This window comes from Phyllostomus discolor, chromosome 12 (assembly GCF_004126475.2).
Source record: "Phyllostomus discolor isolate MPI-MPIP mPhyDis1 chromosome 12, mPhyDis1.pri.v3, whole genome shotgun sequence".
Lineage (NCBI taxonomy): Eukaryota > Metazoa > Chordata > Mammalia > Chiroptera > Phyllostomidae > Phyllostomus > Phyllostomus discolor.
In genome coordinates, this window is record NC_040914.2 from 29,798,188 (window position 1) to 29,812,884 (window position 14,697).

General features: G+C 41.6%; 2 protein-coding genes across 10 annotated transcripts in view; one reads left to right on the top strand and one right to left on the bottom strand.

Moving 5' to 3' along the window:
- Nucleotides 1-7,978, top strand: part of LOC114511481 (zinc finger protein 345-like) — a 447,937-nt gene extending 439,959 nt beyond the window's left edge. For 6 of the 7 annotated variants that reach the window (XM_036013399.1, XM_036013398.1, XM_036013396.1 and 3 more), the window contains one exon: nucleotides 3,287-6,912. In XM_036013399.1, the coding sequence (XP_035869292.1) occupies nucleotides 3,287-5,436 (2,150 nt within the window). In that variant the 3' untranslated portion in view covers nucleotides 5,437-6,912. Of the gene's footprint in view, nucleotides 1-3,286 lie in introns of all 7 variants that reach the window. The other variant, XM_028530177.2, reaches the window with a different exon arrangement.
- Nucleotides 1-14,697, bottom strand: part of LOC114511072 (zinc finger protein 530-like) — a 568,693-nt gene that overhangs the window by 142,371 nt on the left and 411,625 nt on the right. The window lies entirely within an intron of this gene.

A 14,697-nucleotide genomic window follows, 5' to 3' on the forward strand; every position in this document is an offset into this window, starting at 1 on the left:
CTCTTCAACTTTCTCATCTTCTTCCTCTTTCTACCTTTTCTTTTCTTTTTTTGCTTTTTTTTTAGGCTTGGCAACTCCCTTCTCACTGCATCAAGCTTTCCTTTAGCTCAGTATGCAGCAATATTCCTTCCATGATTCACTTTCAGTTTAACATCCTTCTTTTAATAAGGCTGCATGCCACCTGTAGCAGTATTATTTTGCATCTCTCCCAGCTTCTCTGTGCAGCATCACCAATGGACAGGCCAGGATGCTCTCCTTGATTTTGGGTGGTACTCAGAACAAACAAACAGAAGCCTGAAGGAGGCCTCTTGGGACATTGGGATCCTTGAATTCCTTCTTTGTTTCCCCTTTAAGAGGGTAAAAGTTCTCATTTCTTTTTCATAATGGGCCTTGTCTGCCTTTGTCATGTCTTCAGATTTCCTTTTCTCTCTAGTGGACATGGTCTTCCACCTCTCTGAGCACTTCTTAGAAAACTCTGAGAAGCTGAATGAAGCATCTGGGTACTTAATCTTGTAGTTCTCCAGCGAGTTTGCACAAAGGAAGCACATGTTGACGGTTTTCCTCTGGGCTTCTTAGGATCTCCTTTGCCCAAGTTTAATTACTTTTCCTCAGCAAGCACACTGTCACCCAAGTGCCCACCTAGCTCACACTTGCCCTGGCACCATCTCTATGGAGCTCAAGGTACTCCAATGGCTGTCCATTTTTAGATTTTTGAAAAATGTTTATTCAGGTTCTTTGCCTATTTTTTAATTGGATTATTATTATTATTACTTTTTTTACTATTGAGTTGGATGGGCATCTTATATATTTTAGATAATTGCCCTCATGAGACAATATTACAAATATTTCCTCTCATTTTATTGATTGCTTTCTTTACTATGCAGGAGCTTTTTAGTTTTGATGTGGTCTGGCTTATTTATTTTTGCCTTTGTTGTCTGCTTTTGGTTCATAAAAAAATCACTGCCAAAACCAATGTCAAGAAGCCTTTTGTTTTTCCAAGGAGTTTTACATTTTCATCTGTTACCTTTAAGATTTTAATGTTTCAACTTAATTTTTGCGAGTAGTGTAAGGTAGGACTCCAGTGCTTTGCCTTTTCTTGCAGGTGCATATCTGGTTTTGTCAACATCATTAATCGCAGAACCCACCTTTTCCTTAATGTGTGTTGTTGGTGTGCTTGTCAAAGGGTAGTTGACCACATACGTGAGTTTATTTCTGTGCTATCTATATTCTCTTTCTTAGGTGTGTCTATTTGTGTCTGTTTTGATCACTGTTGTTTTATAATATGGTTTAAGTCATGAGGTATGATGCCTCTGACTCTACCATTGATCTTCTTACTCAAAATTATTTTGACTATAACAGATCATTTGTGGTTTGAATTATTCTAGTTCTGGCAAAAATGCCATTGGATTTTGGTAAAGGTTGCATTGAATCATTAGGTTGCTTCAATTAATGGAGATATTTTAACAATAATAATTCTTCATATCCAGAGACACAGGATGTCTTTTTATTAATTTGTGTCTTCAGTTTCTTTCATCACTGTCTTATAGGTTTTAGAGTCTGGATCATTTACTTTGTTGATGAACTCTATTCCTAAGTGTCTTATTGTTTTTAATTCTATTGTAAATGAGATTGATTTCTTAAATTTTTTATTGAGGTATTTTGTTAGTGCATAGATCAACTGATTTTTGTATGTGGATTATGAGTTCTGCAAATTTACTGGGCTTGTTTATTCATTCTGTCACATTTTTTAGTGGACTTCTTTGGATTTTCTTTATATAAGATCATATCATCTGCAAACACATAAAGTTTTACTACTTTTTAATTAGGATCTCTTTCATTCTTTTTTGTACCTTATTGTTCAGGCTAAAACTTTTACTACTATTTTGATAAGCCATGATGACAGTGTGCATCCTTCACTTGTTCCTGATCTTAGAGAAAAGCATTTAATTTGTCACTGTTGAATGTGCTGGTAGCTGTGGGTTATCATCTATAGCCTTTTTGATATTGAAATACATACCTTCTACACCTAATTTTTAAATTTAATGATTATTTTAGAGACAGAGAATGAGAGTAAGAAGGAGAGAGAGAGAGAGGGATATCAATTTATTGTTCCACTTATTTAAGCATTCATTGGTTGTTTCTTGTATGTACCCTGACCAGTAATCAAACTCCTAACCTTGGTGTATCGGGATGATATTCTGACCAACTGAGCTGCCTGGCCAAAGCCATATTACTTTTTTTATTTGTGTAGTTATATTTTTGCTCCACTGTGCTGCAGTAGTATCTTAATTTTACTGTTGAGCCCTTCAAGAACCAGTTTTGTTTGTGGATAGCTGTCTTAATGTTTTGTTGTTGGCAACGAAGGCAGTTGTTGGTTTTTGTAGTTGGTTTACTATCATGCTTACATGACTCACCTAGATCTCCTTTCTGGGTCTATTATGTGCTGCATTGTTCTGGGACAGTGCTAGCCATTCAGTGCTCCTGCTTTTTCCTTTTGTCTTTCATGTTCTATGTAGCTTCCCTGCTAGGACTTTCTGCATGAATCAGAGGATGGATCTCTCCAACCATTGCAAATTGGGCTGCCAGGGGGTGTGGTCCTGGTGAGTGACAGCTGTGGAGATTGTGAAGTCAGGACCTTGTTCAGATCATACCAGGAACCTGGCTTTGTTCACTCAGAGTTTTAGTGTCATTACTAGCAGTCACACCAATTTCTACTCTTTGTTTTCCAGCTTTTACAATGTGCTAACTTGTCAGTTCTACTACTGGTCACTTCCATTGTGATTTCCAGCCCCAAGGATATTTCCATCTCAGTTGATCCCACATTTCACCCTTTCTCTCACCCCTCTGTCTGTAGTACTCTTGAACATTGGCGCTCAGGTGTTGTGCTCTGAGTTGTTCACAAATATATATATCGACCTTGTACAGCAGCTAATATCTTGTAATTGGATGGTAATGGGCTTATATGCGTGCTTCTACCCAGCCTAATGTCAGCAGCAGAGAGGGATATACAGGAAGCTGTTGGCAGAGGAAATGCATTGTAAGCCCTGTCTCTCTTCCGTGTGTCATGCCCTGTCCGAGTATCCTTCCCATGGCCTGGTTTTCATTATTTTGTGACTTACAAGCCCAGTACCATACAGCAGTGAGCCAGTTCTTCAAATGAACTTGTTTTGAAAGGGATTTTATGTATTCATGCCTACATGTGACATGTGAATATATGTGATATGGTTCTCTCCTTTCTATAGTGAACAGATACTTCTACAGCATTTATTTATTTTTTTTTGTCCAGGTTGCTGCTGTGGAGCAAAGGATGTGGAGGCACCCACTGAAGAGAACATTTGTGTACCAGTGTCACAGGCAAGGAATGCCAAGACAGCTGTGTCTTCCCAGAAGAGCCACCCCTGTGAGAGTTGTGGGCCCGTGCTGAGAGACATTTTTAACTTGGTGGAGCTTCAGGGAACACAACAGAGCCCACCACTGCTGAGGTGTGGGGCATGTGCAAAACGATTTTATTTCAGTGCAAAGTGTCACCAACACTGGGATGTACACATGCGACAGAAACCCTTCAGGAGTAGTATGGACAAGGCCTCATTTGTGAAGAGCTGCAGAATCCACATGTCAGGGAATCCCTTTACCTGTGACGTGGTTGAGAAGGACTTCCTGGCCAGCTCAGGACATCAGCAGCAACAGGACACCCATAAAGCACAGGAACCAAACATAGGCACCCAGTGGGAAGCAACATTACAAAGCAGAAAAAGTCATTACACTTTGGAAGAAGGCAAGAAAGCCTTCAACCCCCAACACACACTTGTGGACCAGGGTGTTCATACTGGGAGAGAGTGTTTTGTATGCAATGAATGTGGAAAAACATTCAGGTACAGATCCTCATTTGTTATGCACTGCAGAGGCCACAATGGAGAAAGTTTCCGTGTGTGTGGCCAAAATGGAAAATCCTTTAGTGAAACCTCAACCTTCCATCGGCATAAAAAAAATCATACCAGAGCAAGGCAGTACAAGTGCAGCAAATGTGGAAAATCCTTAAGCCTCAAATCTGTCATTCATTCACGGAAACGGCACTATGGACAAGCAAATTACATGTGCAGTGAATGTGCACAATCTTTTAGTCATAGCTCAATTTTTAATCAATATCAGAGAGTTCGCACTGGAGAAAAGCCTTACAAGTGTAATGACTGTGAAAAATCTTTTACCTCTGTTGCTGCTCTCAGTTACCATCAGAGAGTTCACACTGGAGAAAGGCCTTATGGGTGTAGTGAATGTGGGAAGTCTTTTATCACTTTTATTGCCCTTTGTTATCATCAGAAAGTTCACACTGGAGAAAGGCATTATGACTGCAGTGAGTGTGGGAAATCTTTTAACAATAGGTGGAAACTTGTTCGACACCAGAAAACTCATACAGGAGAAAAGCCTTATGTGTGCAGTATATGTGGCAAATCTTTTACTAATAGCTTTACCCTTAAGTATCATGAACAAGGCCACCTAGGAAAAAGGCCTTATGAGTGCAGTGAATGTCAGAAATCCTTTACCACTAGCTCTGCCCTTCGATATCATCATAGTGTTCACTCGGGAAAAAGACCTTATGAATGCAGTGAATGTGGGAAATCTTTTATCTCTCGATCTACCTTCCAATACCATCTGAAAACACATTCAGGAGAAAAGCCTTATAAGTGCAGTGAATGTGGGAAATCTTTTACCAGGAACTATGGTCTTCATTGTCATCAGAGTGTTCACACCGGAGAAAAGCCTTATGAGTGCAGTGAATGTGGGAAATCTTTTACCAGGATCAATGGTCTTCATTGTCATCAGAGAATTCACACTGGAGAAAGACCTTATGAGTGCAGTGAATGTGGGAAGTCTTTTACCACAAGCAGTAGCCTTGCAAAACATCGGAGAGTTCATCCTGGAGGAAGGCCATTTGAGTGCAGTGAATGTGAGAAATCTTTTGCCAGTAGTGATACCTTCTGTTCTCATCAGACGGTTCACAAAAGAGAAAAGCCTTTTAAGTGCAATCAGTGCGGAAAATCTTTTTCCTCTGGTTCCACTCTCCGTTATCATCAGAGAGTTCACACAGGAGAAAGGCCTTATGAGTGTAATCAATGTGGGAAATTTTTTATTTATAGTTCCAAACTTCGTTATCATCAGCGACTTCACACTGGTGAAAGACCTTATAAGTGCAGTGAATGTGGAAAATCTTTTATCTATAGTTCCAAACTTCGTTGTCATCAGCGACTTCACACGGGAGAAAGGCCTTATGAGTGCAGTGAATGTGGGAAATCTTTTATCTATAGTTCCCTATTGCGTTATCATCAGCGAGTTCACACTGGTGAAAGGCCTTATGAGTGCAGTGAATGTGGGAAAACTTTTATCTCTAGTTCCAAACTTCGTTATCATCAGAGAGTTCACACTAGGAAAAAGCCTTAAATGTGTTGGAAATGTTCAATTTTCTGTTCACTGTAACAACCCTGGAGGAAGCTCTTTGAGGAGCCATCTGTCTGAAAAGAAACTCTTATATCTGAATATGCACAGTGGGGTGATTCCCCAGAATTTTTGTTTATCTGGGAAGTGTGTGCAGATATGTTGTATTTTCTAACTTGCCCATGTTTTCTGACTTGCTTTTCTGAGTTTTATGTTACAGCTACATTCTGTGGTTATAGTCCTTTTACCTTTACCACAGTGTACATCCACAGAGTTTACATCATTCAACACCCTAATGTGCTCAGGGAAGCTGACCTCTGGTTTCATGTATCTGGTTGGAAATAGAAATGCCTGGAGCCCTTAGCAGGTCAATTTCCCATTATGAATAATTTGGTCATGGACCTCAGTCCATGTGCTGGCCTGGAAAATATGATTTCTGCACTCAGCTTGCACAGAAATGACTACCTGTTTCAGGGATGTGTTCATCTCATGTAATACTTGTGAGGAGGTTTTTCACCTTCCAGATCATGATCTTGGAAAGTGCCTGCTGCACATTGCTTTGGCTTGTACAATAATCGAGGCCTTAATCTTTTAATTCTTTTTTAATCTTGGTTATTTTTATTGTACAAGTTAGTTTATAAACTGATTTGAGCTCTGCAAGCATGAGAATGTGAACAACTTTTTTTTTTTTTAATTTACTTTTTAGAGAAGGAAGGAAGGGGAAATAATGGGAGAAAAGTATCAATAGGAGAGAGAGACATTGATCAGTTGCCTTCTTGTATGCACTCCAGACTGAACCCACAATTCAAGCATGTGCTCTGACCAAAAAAGGAAGCAGCAACCTTTCAATTTGCAGCACAACAACCAACCAACTAAGACACACTGGTCAGAACGTGAGATGAACACCTCTTTTTAAGGGTCTCTAACTTTCTCTGCTTGTGGAGTGACTATGATAGCAGAAAATAACTTCCCTGTTTTGATGAAATTTGCATGGCTGTCCACAAATGTCTAGAAAGGACTGAAGGGCTTTCTGGTCCTCATGTAGATGCTATGTACTTTAGGAGAGTCTTAGAGATGACCCTGAGGAGAAGACAGGTATGAGAACCTCAAGTACTTATGAAAGGAGCATAATTTATTTTTCCCCACAGCAGATATCACAGATTATACCACCACAGTTGATGGTATATCTTTAGGTCTACAGATAGTCACGTGCCCTGACATCCAAAATGTTCTGTGCTAGTTGTTGAAAGACTGGGTACAGGGACAACAATAGTTAGTGCAGAAACAGTGGGCTATTAGGGATTGGAGGAGACTTCCACCAACTCGATGGAATGTGCATCCAGAAGTGTTTCTGTGACTGTGACTGCGTGATGAGTGTACACAGATCTGAGGAACCCTAGGCATGGTTATCATGTGTAGCTGAGGTCATTGTCAGAAAAAAATAAAAATAATCAAAAGACCTCCTGGGTTCCTGTACCCTGACGGTGATGTCTGCCTCAAAGCCATTACTACACATCAGGAAAGAATAAGAGGGAGATCTGTACTCCAGACATGTGTTTCTTGACACAGGCAGCATTCTTGTTGACTCAGGTGAAAATGTTCATTACTCACCATATTTGATTCCATCAAAGCAATACTGAGCCCTAGAGGGCCTGAGGAAAGAGATGGCAGAGTCAATATAGGCTGGTCAATCCTAGTTTCCAAAAAGATTTGGCCATTTAATCTTGAGCCATGTTCTAAAACTTCACTACCAATTTGCATGTACCTTTTTGGACCATAAGACACACCTAGGTCTTAGAGGAGGAAAATGGGAAAAAAAGTTTTGAAGCAAAAAATGTGGTAAAATATTTAATAACATAACATAATTTTCACCAATGTGAATGTAAAGCTACGTTCCGACTATAAGACACACCCCCATTTTTCTACCAAATTTGGGGAAAAGAAGTGCATCTTATAGTTTGAAAATACTGTACTACCTGCATATATTTGAGGTGTACAACTTGACAAGTTTTGACATAGGTATGAACCTGTGAAACCATCATCATAGTCCTGATAGTGACCACATCTGTCCTTCATTGCTCACTAGCTACCTCTGAGGCCAAACTGGCCTCACTAGAACAGAAGAGCTTGTGGAATCAATATAGAGTTACCACAGCTTACTTTCTGAAAATAGTAGAAAATCTACATTTTTGTTTTCTTTGTAATCCTCACCCAAGGATATATTTATTGATTTTAGGGGGGAGAGGGGAGAGAGACATGGGTATGAGAAAGAAATATTGATAGGTTGGCTCGCGTATGCGCCCCAACTGGGGACTGAACCCACAAGCTACGTATGTACCCTGACTGGGAATTGAACTTGCAACCTTTTGGTGCACAAGACAATGCTCTAACCAATTTAGCCACTAGCTATGGCTAGGTTTTTTATTTGAAAAATTCTTAAAGCTTTAGTAAGGTATAAGTTATATGCCAACACTTATTAAAGTTTACAGTTTGATATAACCTTGTATAAGAACCGGTGAACACATAACCATAATAATGAACATCTGTTAGTTGCATATTTGCCTTGTGTCCTTTTTTTTTTCTCAACCAAGGATGTATTTACTGATTTTAGAAGAGAGAGAAACATCAGTCTTTTGCCTCTGAGAAATGCCCTGGCCAGGGATGAAACCCACAACCTGTGCCCTGACTGGGGATCCAATCCACAACCTATTGGTGTAAGGGACAACACTTAAGAAAGACAGGGAGAGAAACATCTATTGATTGCCTCTCATGCACCCCCAACCAGGGACCTGGCCTGTATGCCCAGGGCATGTGCCCTGACTGGGAATTGAACTGGTGACCTTTTAGTTTTGGGGGCATGCCTAGACCATTGAGCTACGCCAGTCAAGGCAGTGTTTAACTTTTTAAGATGCTGCCAAACTCTAAATGATTGTTCCTGTTTGCATTTCCACCAGCAGTTTATGACAGCCCCTATTCTTTCATATTTCTGCCAGTACTTTATATAGTCTTGAAAATTAGCCCTTTTAGTACATGTGGTGCTATCTCAGTGTGGTTCTAATCACATCTGTCCAAGGGTTTGTGATTTCTGAGCTTTTTTTATCTGCTTATTTGTCACCTGTATAGATTCTTTGGTACAATTTCTATTCACATCACCCATCTTTTTTTCCTTTCTAATTTATGGCTATTTTCCTTCTCATTTATGAATAATACCCTGAAACAACAAAGACATGTTAAAATTTTACTCATACAACATCAGCATCATTTTTCTATTCAGTGCATTGTTTCTAAATTTTCGTATTTTCCTCAAATTGTTTATGTCATGCAGAATGCCATGGCCACAGGTTTTACTCTGCATGTTAACAATTTCCATCACAGAAGTCCAGGGGTTCTCGTAATACAATAAATCTAAACTTGCTTTGTATCATTTGCCTATTCCAAAAGTGTAAATTCTCACTTATGAAAGTGATGTGCTCAGAGAAGGAGATGAAAAATCCTGCTGTGCCCCATTGTGTTAAGCCAAAAGCTAAACTAAGTGCCTGCAGGAGAAGACTTTGAGAAATGCCAGGCAGAGAACAGGTGGGGCTGCCGGCTGGCTGGAGGTTGCTGAGGCTCCACAGGCTGGAGACATAAGAATCCAAACGTGCCAGAATGGAGAGAGCTGTTTGAACACGTGGGGTCTTGGAGATGGTGAGTGGCCTCACTTAACTGTCAGAGCACACATGCTTTGTTCTAAGTTGCTTCCTCTGACCCATACCTGTTTAGGTTTTTTTTAAAGATTTAATTTATCTGATTTTAGAGGGAAGGGAGGGAGAAAGAGACGGAAACATCAGTGTGTGATTGCCTGTCACATAATCCCTACGGGGGGGGGGGGGGGCGGACCTGGCCCACAACCCAGGCATGTGCCCAGACTGGGAATCAAAACGGTGACACTTTGGTTTGCAGGCTGGTGCCCAATCCACTGAGCCACACCAGCCAGGGCCCATGCCTGTTTTTTAATTAATTTATTTTTTATCCTTAACTGAGGACATTTCATCATTGATTTTTGAGAGAGTTGCAGGAAGACAGAGAAATATCAATGCAAGAAAAAAGCACCTATTGGCTGCCCTCCATATGCACCTGGACAGGATTATACGTGTCAAGATGGAACCTAACCAACAACCCAGGAATATGACCTTACTGGGAATCAAACCCTCCACCTTTCGGCTATGAAAGTCCAACCAACTAAGCCATACCAGCCAAGGTCCCACCCATACCTTCTAAGGAGTTTTCATCTTCTGGATACTCCAGGCATTTTTCCTCTTTCCCCTTTCTGTAATTGTTGGTCGATCTCCAATAGGTTTTACCTTCCATGCATTTCACCACACCGCCCTGGGTCACTTTTCCAGATGCCCTGATCCCAGAAAGACACTCTGATCACTGGGGTCATTGCTGGTCTCTCCTATCCCCAGTGAGGCCTCTGAGGAGGACAGGCCCTGGAGCAGCTGACAAATGAATTTCTGGGCACCCAATGTCAGCTTGGTCCACACCAAGCTCGCCCTGCTTTCTCATCTCTGAGGGCACCTGCTTTCTCATCCCTGAGGGTGAGTCCCTTTTTTCCTATGGATGCAGATACTTCAAGTCACAGTGCCACATCTTATCTGAGATCACATCTTCAAGGGGACAATGAGGAAGAGACCCAGCTAGGTGGTGCTTAGGGTGGTGAATGCTGGGACACAACAGTGAAAATCCAGAGATCCACTGTTTCTGTGACACAAGGGTGGTGTCCCCTGGGAGACCCAGAGAACACCTAAAGGGAGTTGCTCCCTCACAGAAGTGATTCAGGAAGAATAGTCCTCCCTGAGTTTTTGCTTCTTTGGAGTCTAAGAAGCAGGGAGAAAAAGAGAGAAACACTGATGGTTGCTTCTCCTTCCATTCTCCCAACCAGGGACCCACCTGCAACCCAGGCATGTGCCCTGTGAGAATCAAATCAGCGATCTTTCAGTTTGCAGGCCAGAGCTCAGTTCACTGAGCCACACCAGTCAGGGCTCTCAACACTTACTTTTTAAAAAATACTTTATTGTTATTCTACTACAGTTGTCCTAATTATTCCCCCTTTGCCCTCCGCCCAGCCCCACCCTCACCACTCTTTTTTACATGAAGCATAGCGCAGATCACATTGGGATGGGCAAAAGTCACACTCCAAATGTTCAACAATTCAGTTTTCCAAAATATATTGTTAATGGAGAAAATCTCAGTGCAGATTGATAAAACGTCACTTTATTGTACTAAGAAATACAATATAGGAACAAGTTTTAAAACCCCCACATTCAGCAATCTGTATTTGCAGAAAGCTGAGTGGACACTATCTTTAAAACTGTTTTTCTCCAGGATATACAACAATTGGTGATGCTTTTCACTTTCGATGTTTATAAGGAGGTAGTAATCCATTAATAAACAATAGAAGTTTGGACATTCTATGCATTTTTAAATTAAAATAACATGCCCTACTAAACTTCTGCAACCTCAGTTGTGAAATTTTGCAGCTGTAAAAGAGACTCATATAAGTCACATAAATATCAGGTGCCCTGTCCACAGCCCCACAGCAAAATGGAATTCCCCTTATTCTGCATCAACATCACCTGAAGGTGTCTCAAAATACTGATTCTTGCACACTGCCCCCAAAGTGAGTGGGTAGGTTTGGGTTTGGGGCTGACAAACCACATTTGTAATGAGCCCCTAGGTGCTAATGGACAGGTCTGTGCAGAGGTGAAACCCTGAGAAGATTCCTAGGGAAGGCCAGGCTGCTTTCCTCCTGCTCCAGTCCATGGGGCTGCAGGTGTGCACACCCGGAGGAGCATCAGAGCTATGCTTCCTAGTGGACACCCTCAGAGTATCTGTAATGAGCCAAGCTGGCTAATGGTGACAAGGGCTTGAGGACCTCCACTGCCTGGGAGCTCTGTGAGAGCTCCAGACACTGAAGCCATCTAGCAACCTGCTTCTTTGGCTTGGAAACGTGGTTAAAGAAGGAGGCCATTAGGCTGAGGTGGGTCCAATGCCATCTAGCCTGCATGGGCAAACTGAAAATCTAATTCAGAGTAAATTCTTATAAATGTCTCTATGGTTAAGAAATTGAGAATGACTGGTCACAGACAGCCAAGTAGACTTTTTCAAATGAGGCAACTCCTTAACCTATATGAGCCAATCATTTTCATCCTTTACTTTCCTTCTGCTAAACAAAAGCCTTTCCCCTCGTCTGGTTTGATGCTGCCTGATTGGACAATTGTTTCCTCAAATAAAAAACAATCTATGGTTCACATTGATAGTGATCATGGCAATGCCTGCAATTCTTAGCAGAGGCAGCCACCAGGAAATACCTGGAGAAAGGAGGCAGAACCTGAAACACTGAGCTCCCACACTGTGCCCAAGCCAAGGAAAATGTAGGCCAGGTGAGATGCATTAAGCTGACCACAAGATTCTGACACCCTACACTCAAGTCTTTTCTTTCTTTGAAGTAGGTGATGATGAGGTGCTGTGGGAGAAATTTTCTGGGAGCAGAGCACACCACTCAGCACTGGTGTCCTCAGCACGAATGCTAGAAAGTGGATATTACTAGAGCCGTGTCCAGCTGTGTGAATGATTAGAAATGACCTGGGGAGGGAAGGAAGACAGGAATCCTGAGCCCAGGATTCTAGAGGGATGTGAGGGTCTTACCCATGGATACCATAAGTACAGAATTCTCCAGCATCTAATCACAGTACTGAAACTCTGAGGCTCACTGAGGAGCCCTCATTTCTGGTGGAAGTTATTGGCTATGTCCTCAAAGATCATGCTCTGTCATAATGTAGGTGGTTCATTCTATAGTAGATCTCTTCTAAAACCATAAGTTGATACACGCCCCTCCCACAGACACACACATAAACATACAGATATCCATCCTCTGGTCAACAACTCTCAATCTCCCAGCCTTAAAGAAGACAACAGGTCCCAGTCCCCCCTCTGGGGCCACATTGATCACCATCTCAGGGCACAACAAGAGCAGGATAGTGGGCAGATGCCTATTTTGCCTCCTGGACTTGACATGTCAGGCCACATATTCTCTTACCATATAAAACAGTAAAACAAACAACATGCTTCCACATCATTTTGCTTCAGTGACCCCTCTGTTCCCACCTCCATTTAGTCCTCAGAAGACTTGGCCACCTGCCAGATTATTCTGTTCCCAACCCCAACCAGGTGCCCAAGCCAGACATGCACTTGCGGCACCCACCCTCCCTTCCTGATGGACTATTAGCATTACCATCATGTCCAGATTTCCTCCTAATAATACTACGAAGAGCTCCCCTGCTCCACACACTGTCCAGCACCTCTTGTACATGGGTCCATCCAAAGCCCTCCCACAGTACCAGGCCTGTGGGTCTAGCTGTCCACTGAATTGTTGCAGTCCTTTGTTCTCTCAAATATCTCACACACTGAACATGACCAAAAAGACAACTGCTGATAATGCCAGTGAAATGTACTCCCGCTGTGGGCCACCCATCTCAGTGACAGAGCTTCCATCCTTCCAGTAGCTAATACCAGAAATCTTGGAGTCATTCTCGATGCTTCATTCCTCTCTCACCATCTGAGTCAGAAAATCCGGCTGCCGTATTTTAAAACTGATATAAAATCCATTTACCTTTTTCCCTCCACCACAGTGGATCACACCACCAACTCACCTGAATATCTTGTGAATGGAACCACCCAGAGCATCTGTACAGAGCCCTGGGTGTGGGATTCACACAAGGCCAATCCCTGGGAGCAGGACTCTTGTCCACTGCTGCTGCAGAGACAGACAGGACCACTGTCCCAGAGGATCTGAAAGGCATAGCTTCAAGCTTAAGATATTCGTGAGTCATATGATCTCATGAAGTTTGCACTTGCTCAAAGTTTTGAACTTGCTTTGGATATAGCATCTTTTATTTCTCATTTCCTTTGTTTGAAATGGAAATGTGTATCCTACTTCTATTTCACCATTGTCTTTTGGAAGCACATAACTTCTACTTTCACAGGTTCATAGCAGGAAAGGAAGTTTGTCTCAGAATAAATAGGACCTTGAGTCTCACTCATATCTGACATAGATCATATTTAGATGAGTCTTTAGACTTCTTTTTTAAAATATATTTTATTGATTATGTTATTACAGTTGTCCCATTTTCCCCCTTCACTCCCCTCTACCCTGCACCCCCGCTCCCACCCACATTCCCCCCCTTTAGTTCATGTCCATGTGTCATACTTATAAGTTCTTTAGCTTCTACATTTCCCATATTATTCTTACCTTCCCCTGTCTATTTTCTGCCTACCATCTATGCTACTTATTCTCTGTGCCCTTTCCCCTTCTCTCCTCCTCTGATTGCCCTGTTTGCTAACCCTCCATGTGATCTCCATTTCTTTGGGTCTGTTCCTGTTCTAGTTGTTTGCTTAGTTTGCTTTTGTTTTTGTTTTAGGTGTGGTTGTTAATAAATGTGAGCTTGCTGTCATTTTACTGCACATGTTTTTTATCTTCTTTTTCTTACATAAGTCCCTTTAACATTTCATATAATAAGGGCTTGGTGATGGTGAACTCTTTAACTTAACCTTATCTGAGAAGCACTTTATCTTCCCTTCCATTCTAAATGAAAGCTTGCTGGATAGAGAAATCTTGGATGTAGGTCCTGCCTTTCATGAGTTGGAATATTTCTTTCTAGCCCCTTCTTGCCTGTAAGGCCTCTTTTGAAAAATCAGCTGACAGTCTGATGGGAACTTCTTTGTAGGTAACTGTTTCCTTTTCCCTTGCTGCTTTCAAGATTCTCTCCTTGTCTTTCATCTTGGCTAATGTAATTATGATGTGCCTTGGTGTGTTCCTTCTTGGGTCCAACTTCTTTGGGATTCTATGAGCTTCCTGGACTTCCTGGAAGTCTATTTCCTTTGCCAGATTGGGGAAGTTCTCCTTTATTATTTGTTTAGATAGTTTTCCACTTGTTGCTCTTCCTCTTCTCTTTCTGGTATCCCTATAATTCAGATGTTGAAATGTTTAAAGATGTCCTGGAGGTTCCTAAGTCTCTGCTCATTTTTTTTTTTTTTAATTCTTGAGTCTTCATTCTTTTCTGATTGGATGTTTCTTTCTTCCTCCTGGTCCACTCCATTGATTTGAGTTCCAGTTTCCTTCCCATCACTATAGGTTCCCTGTACATTTTCCTTATTTCACTTAGCGTAGCCTTCATTTTTTCATCTAATTTGCAAGCAAATTCAACCAATTCTGTGAGCACCCTG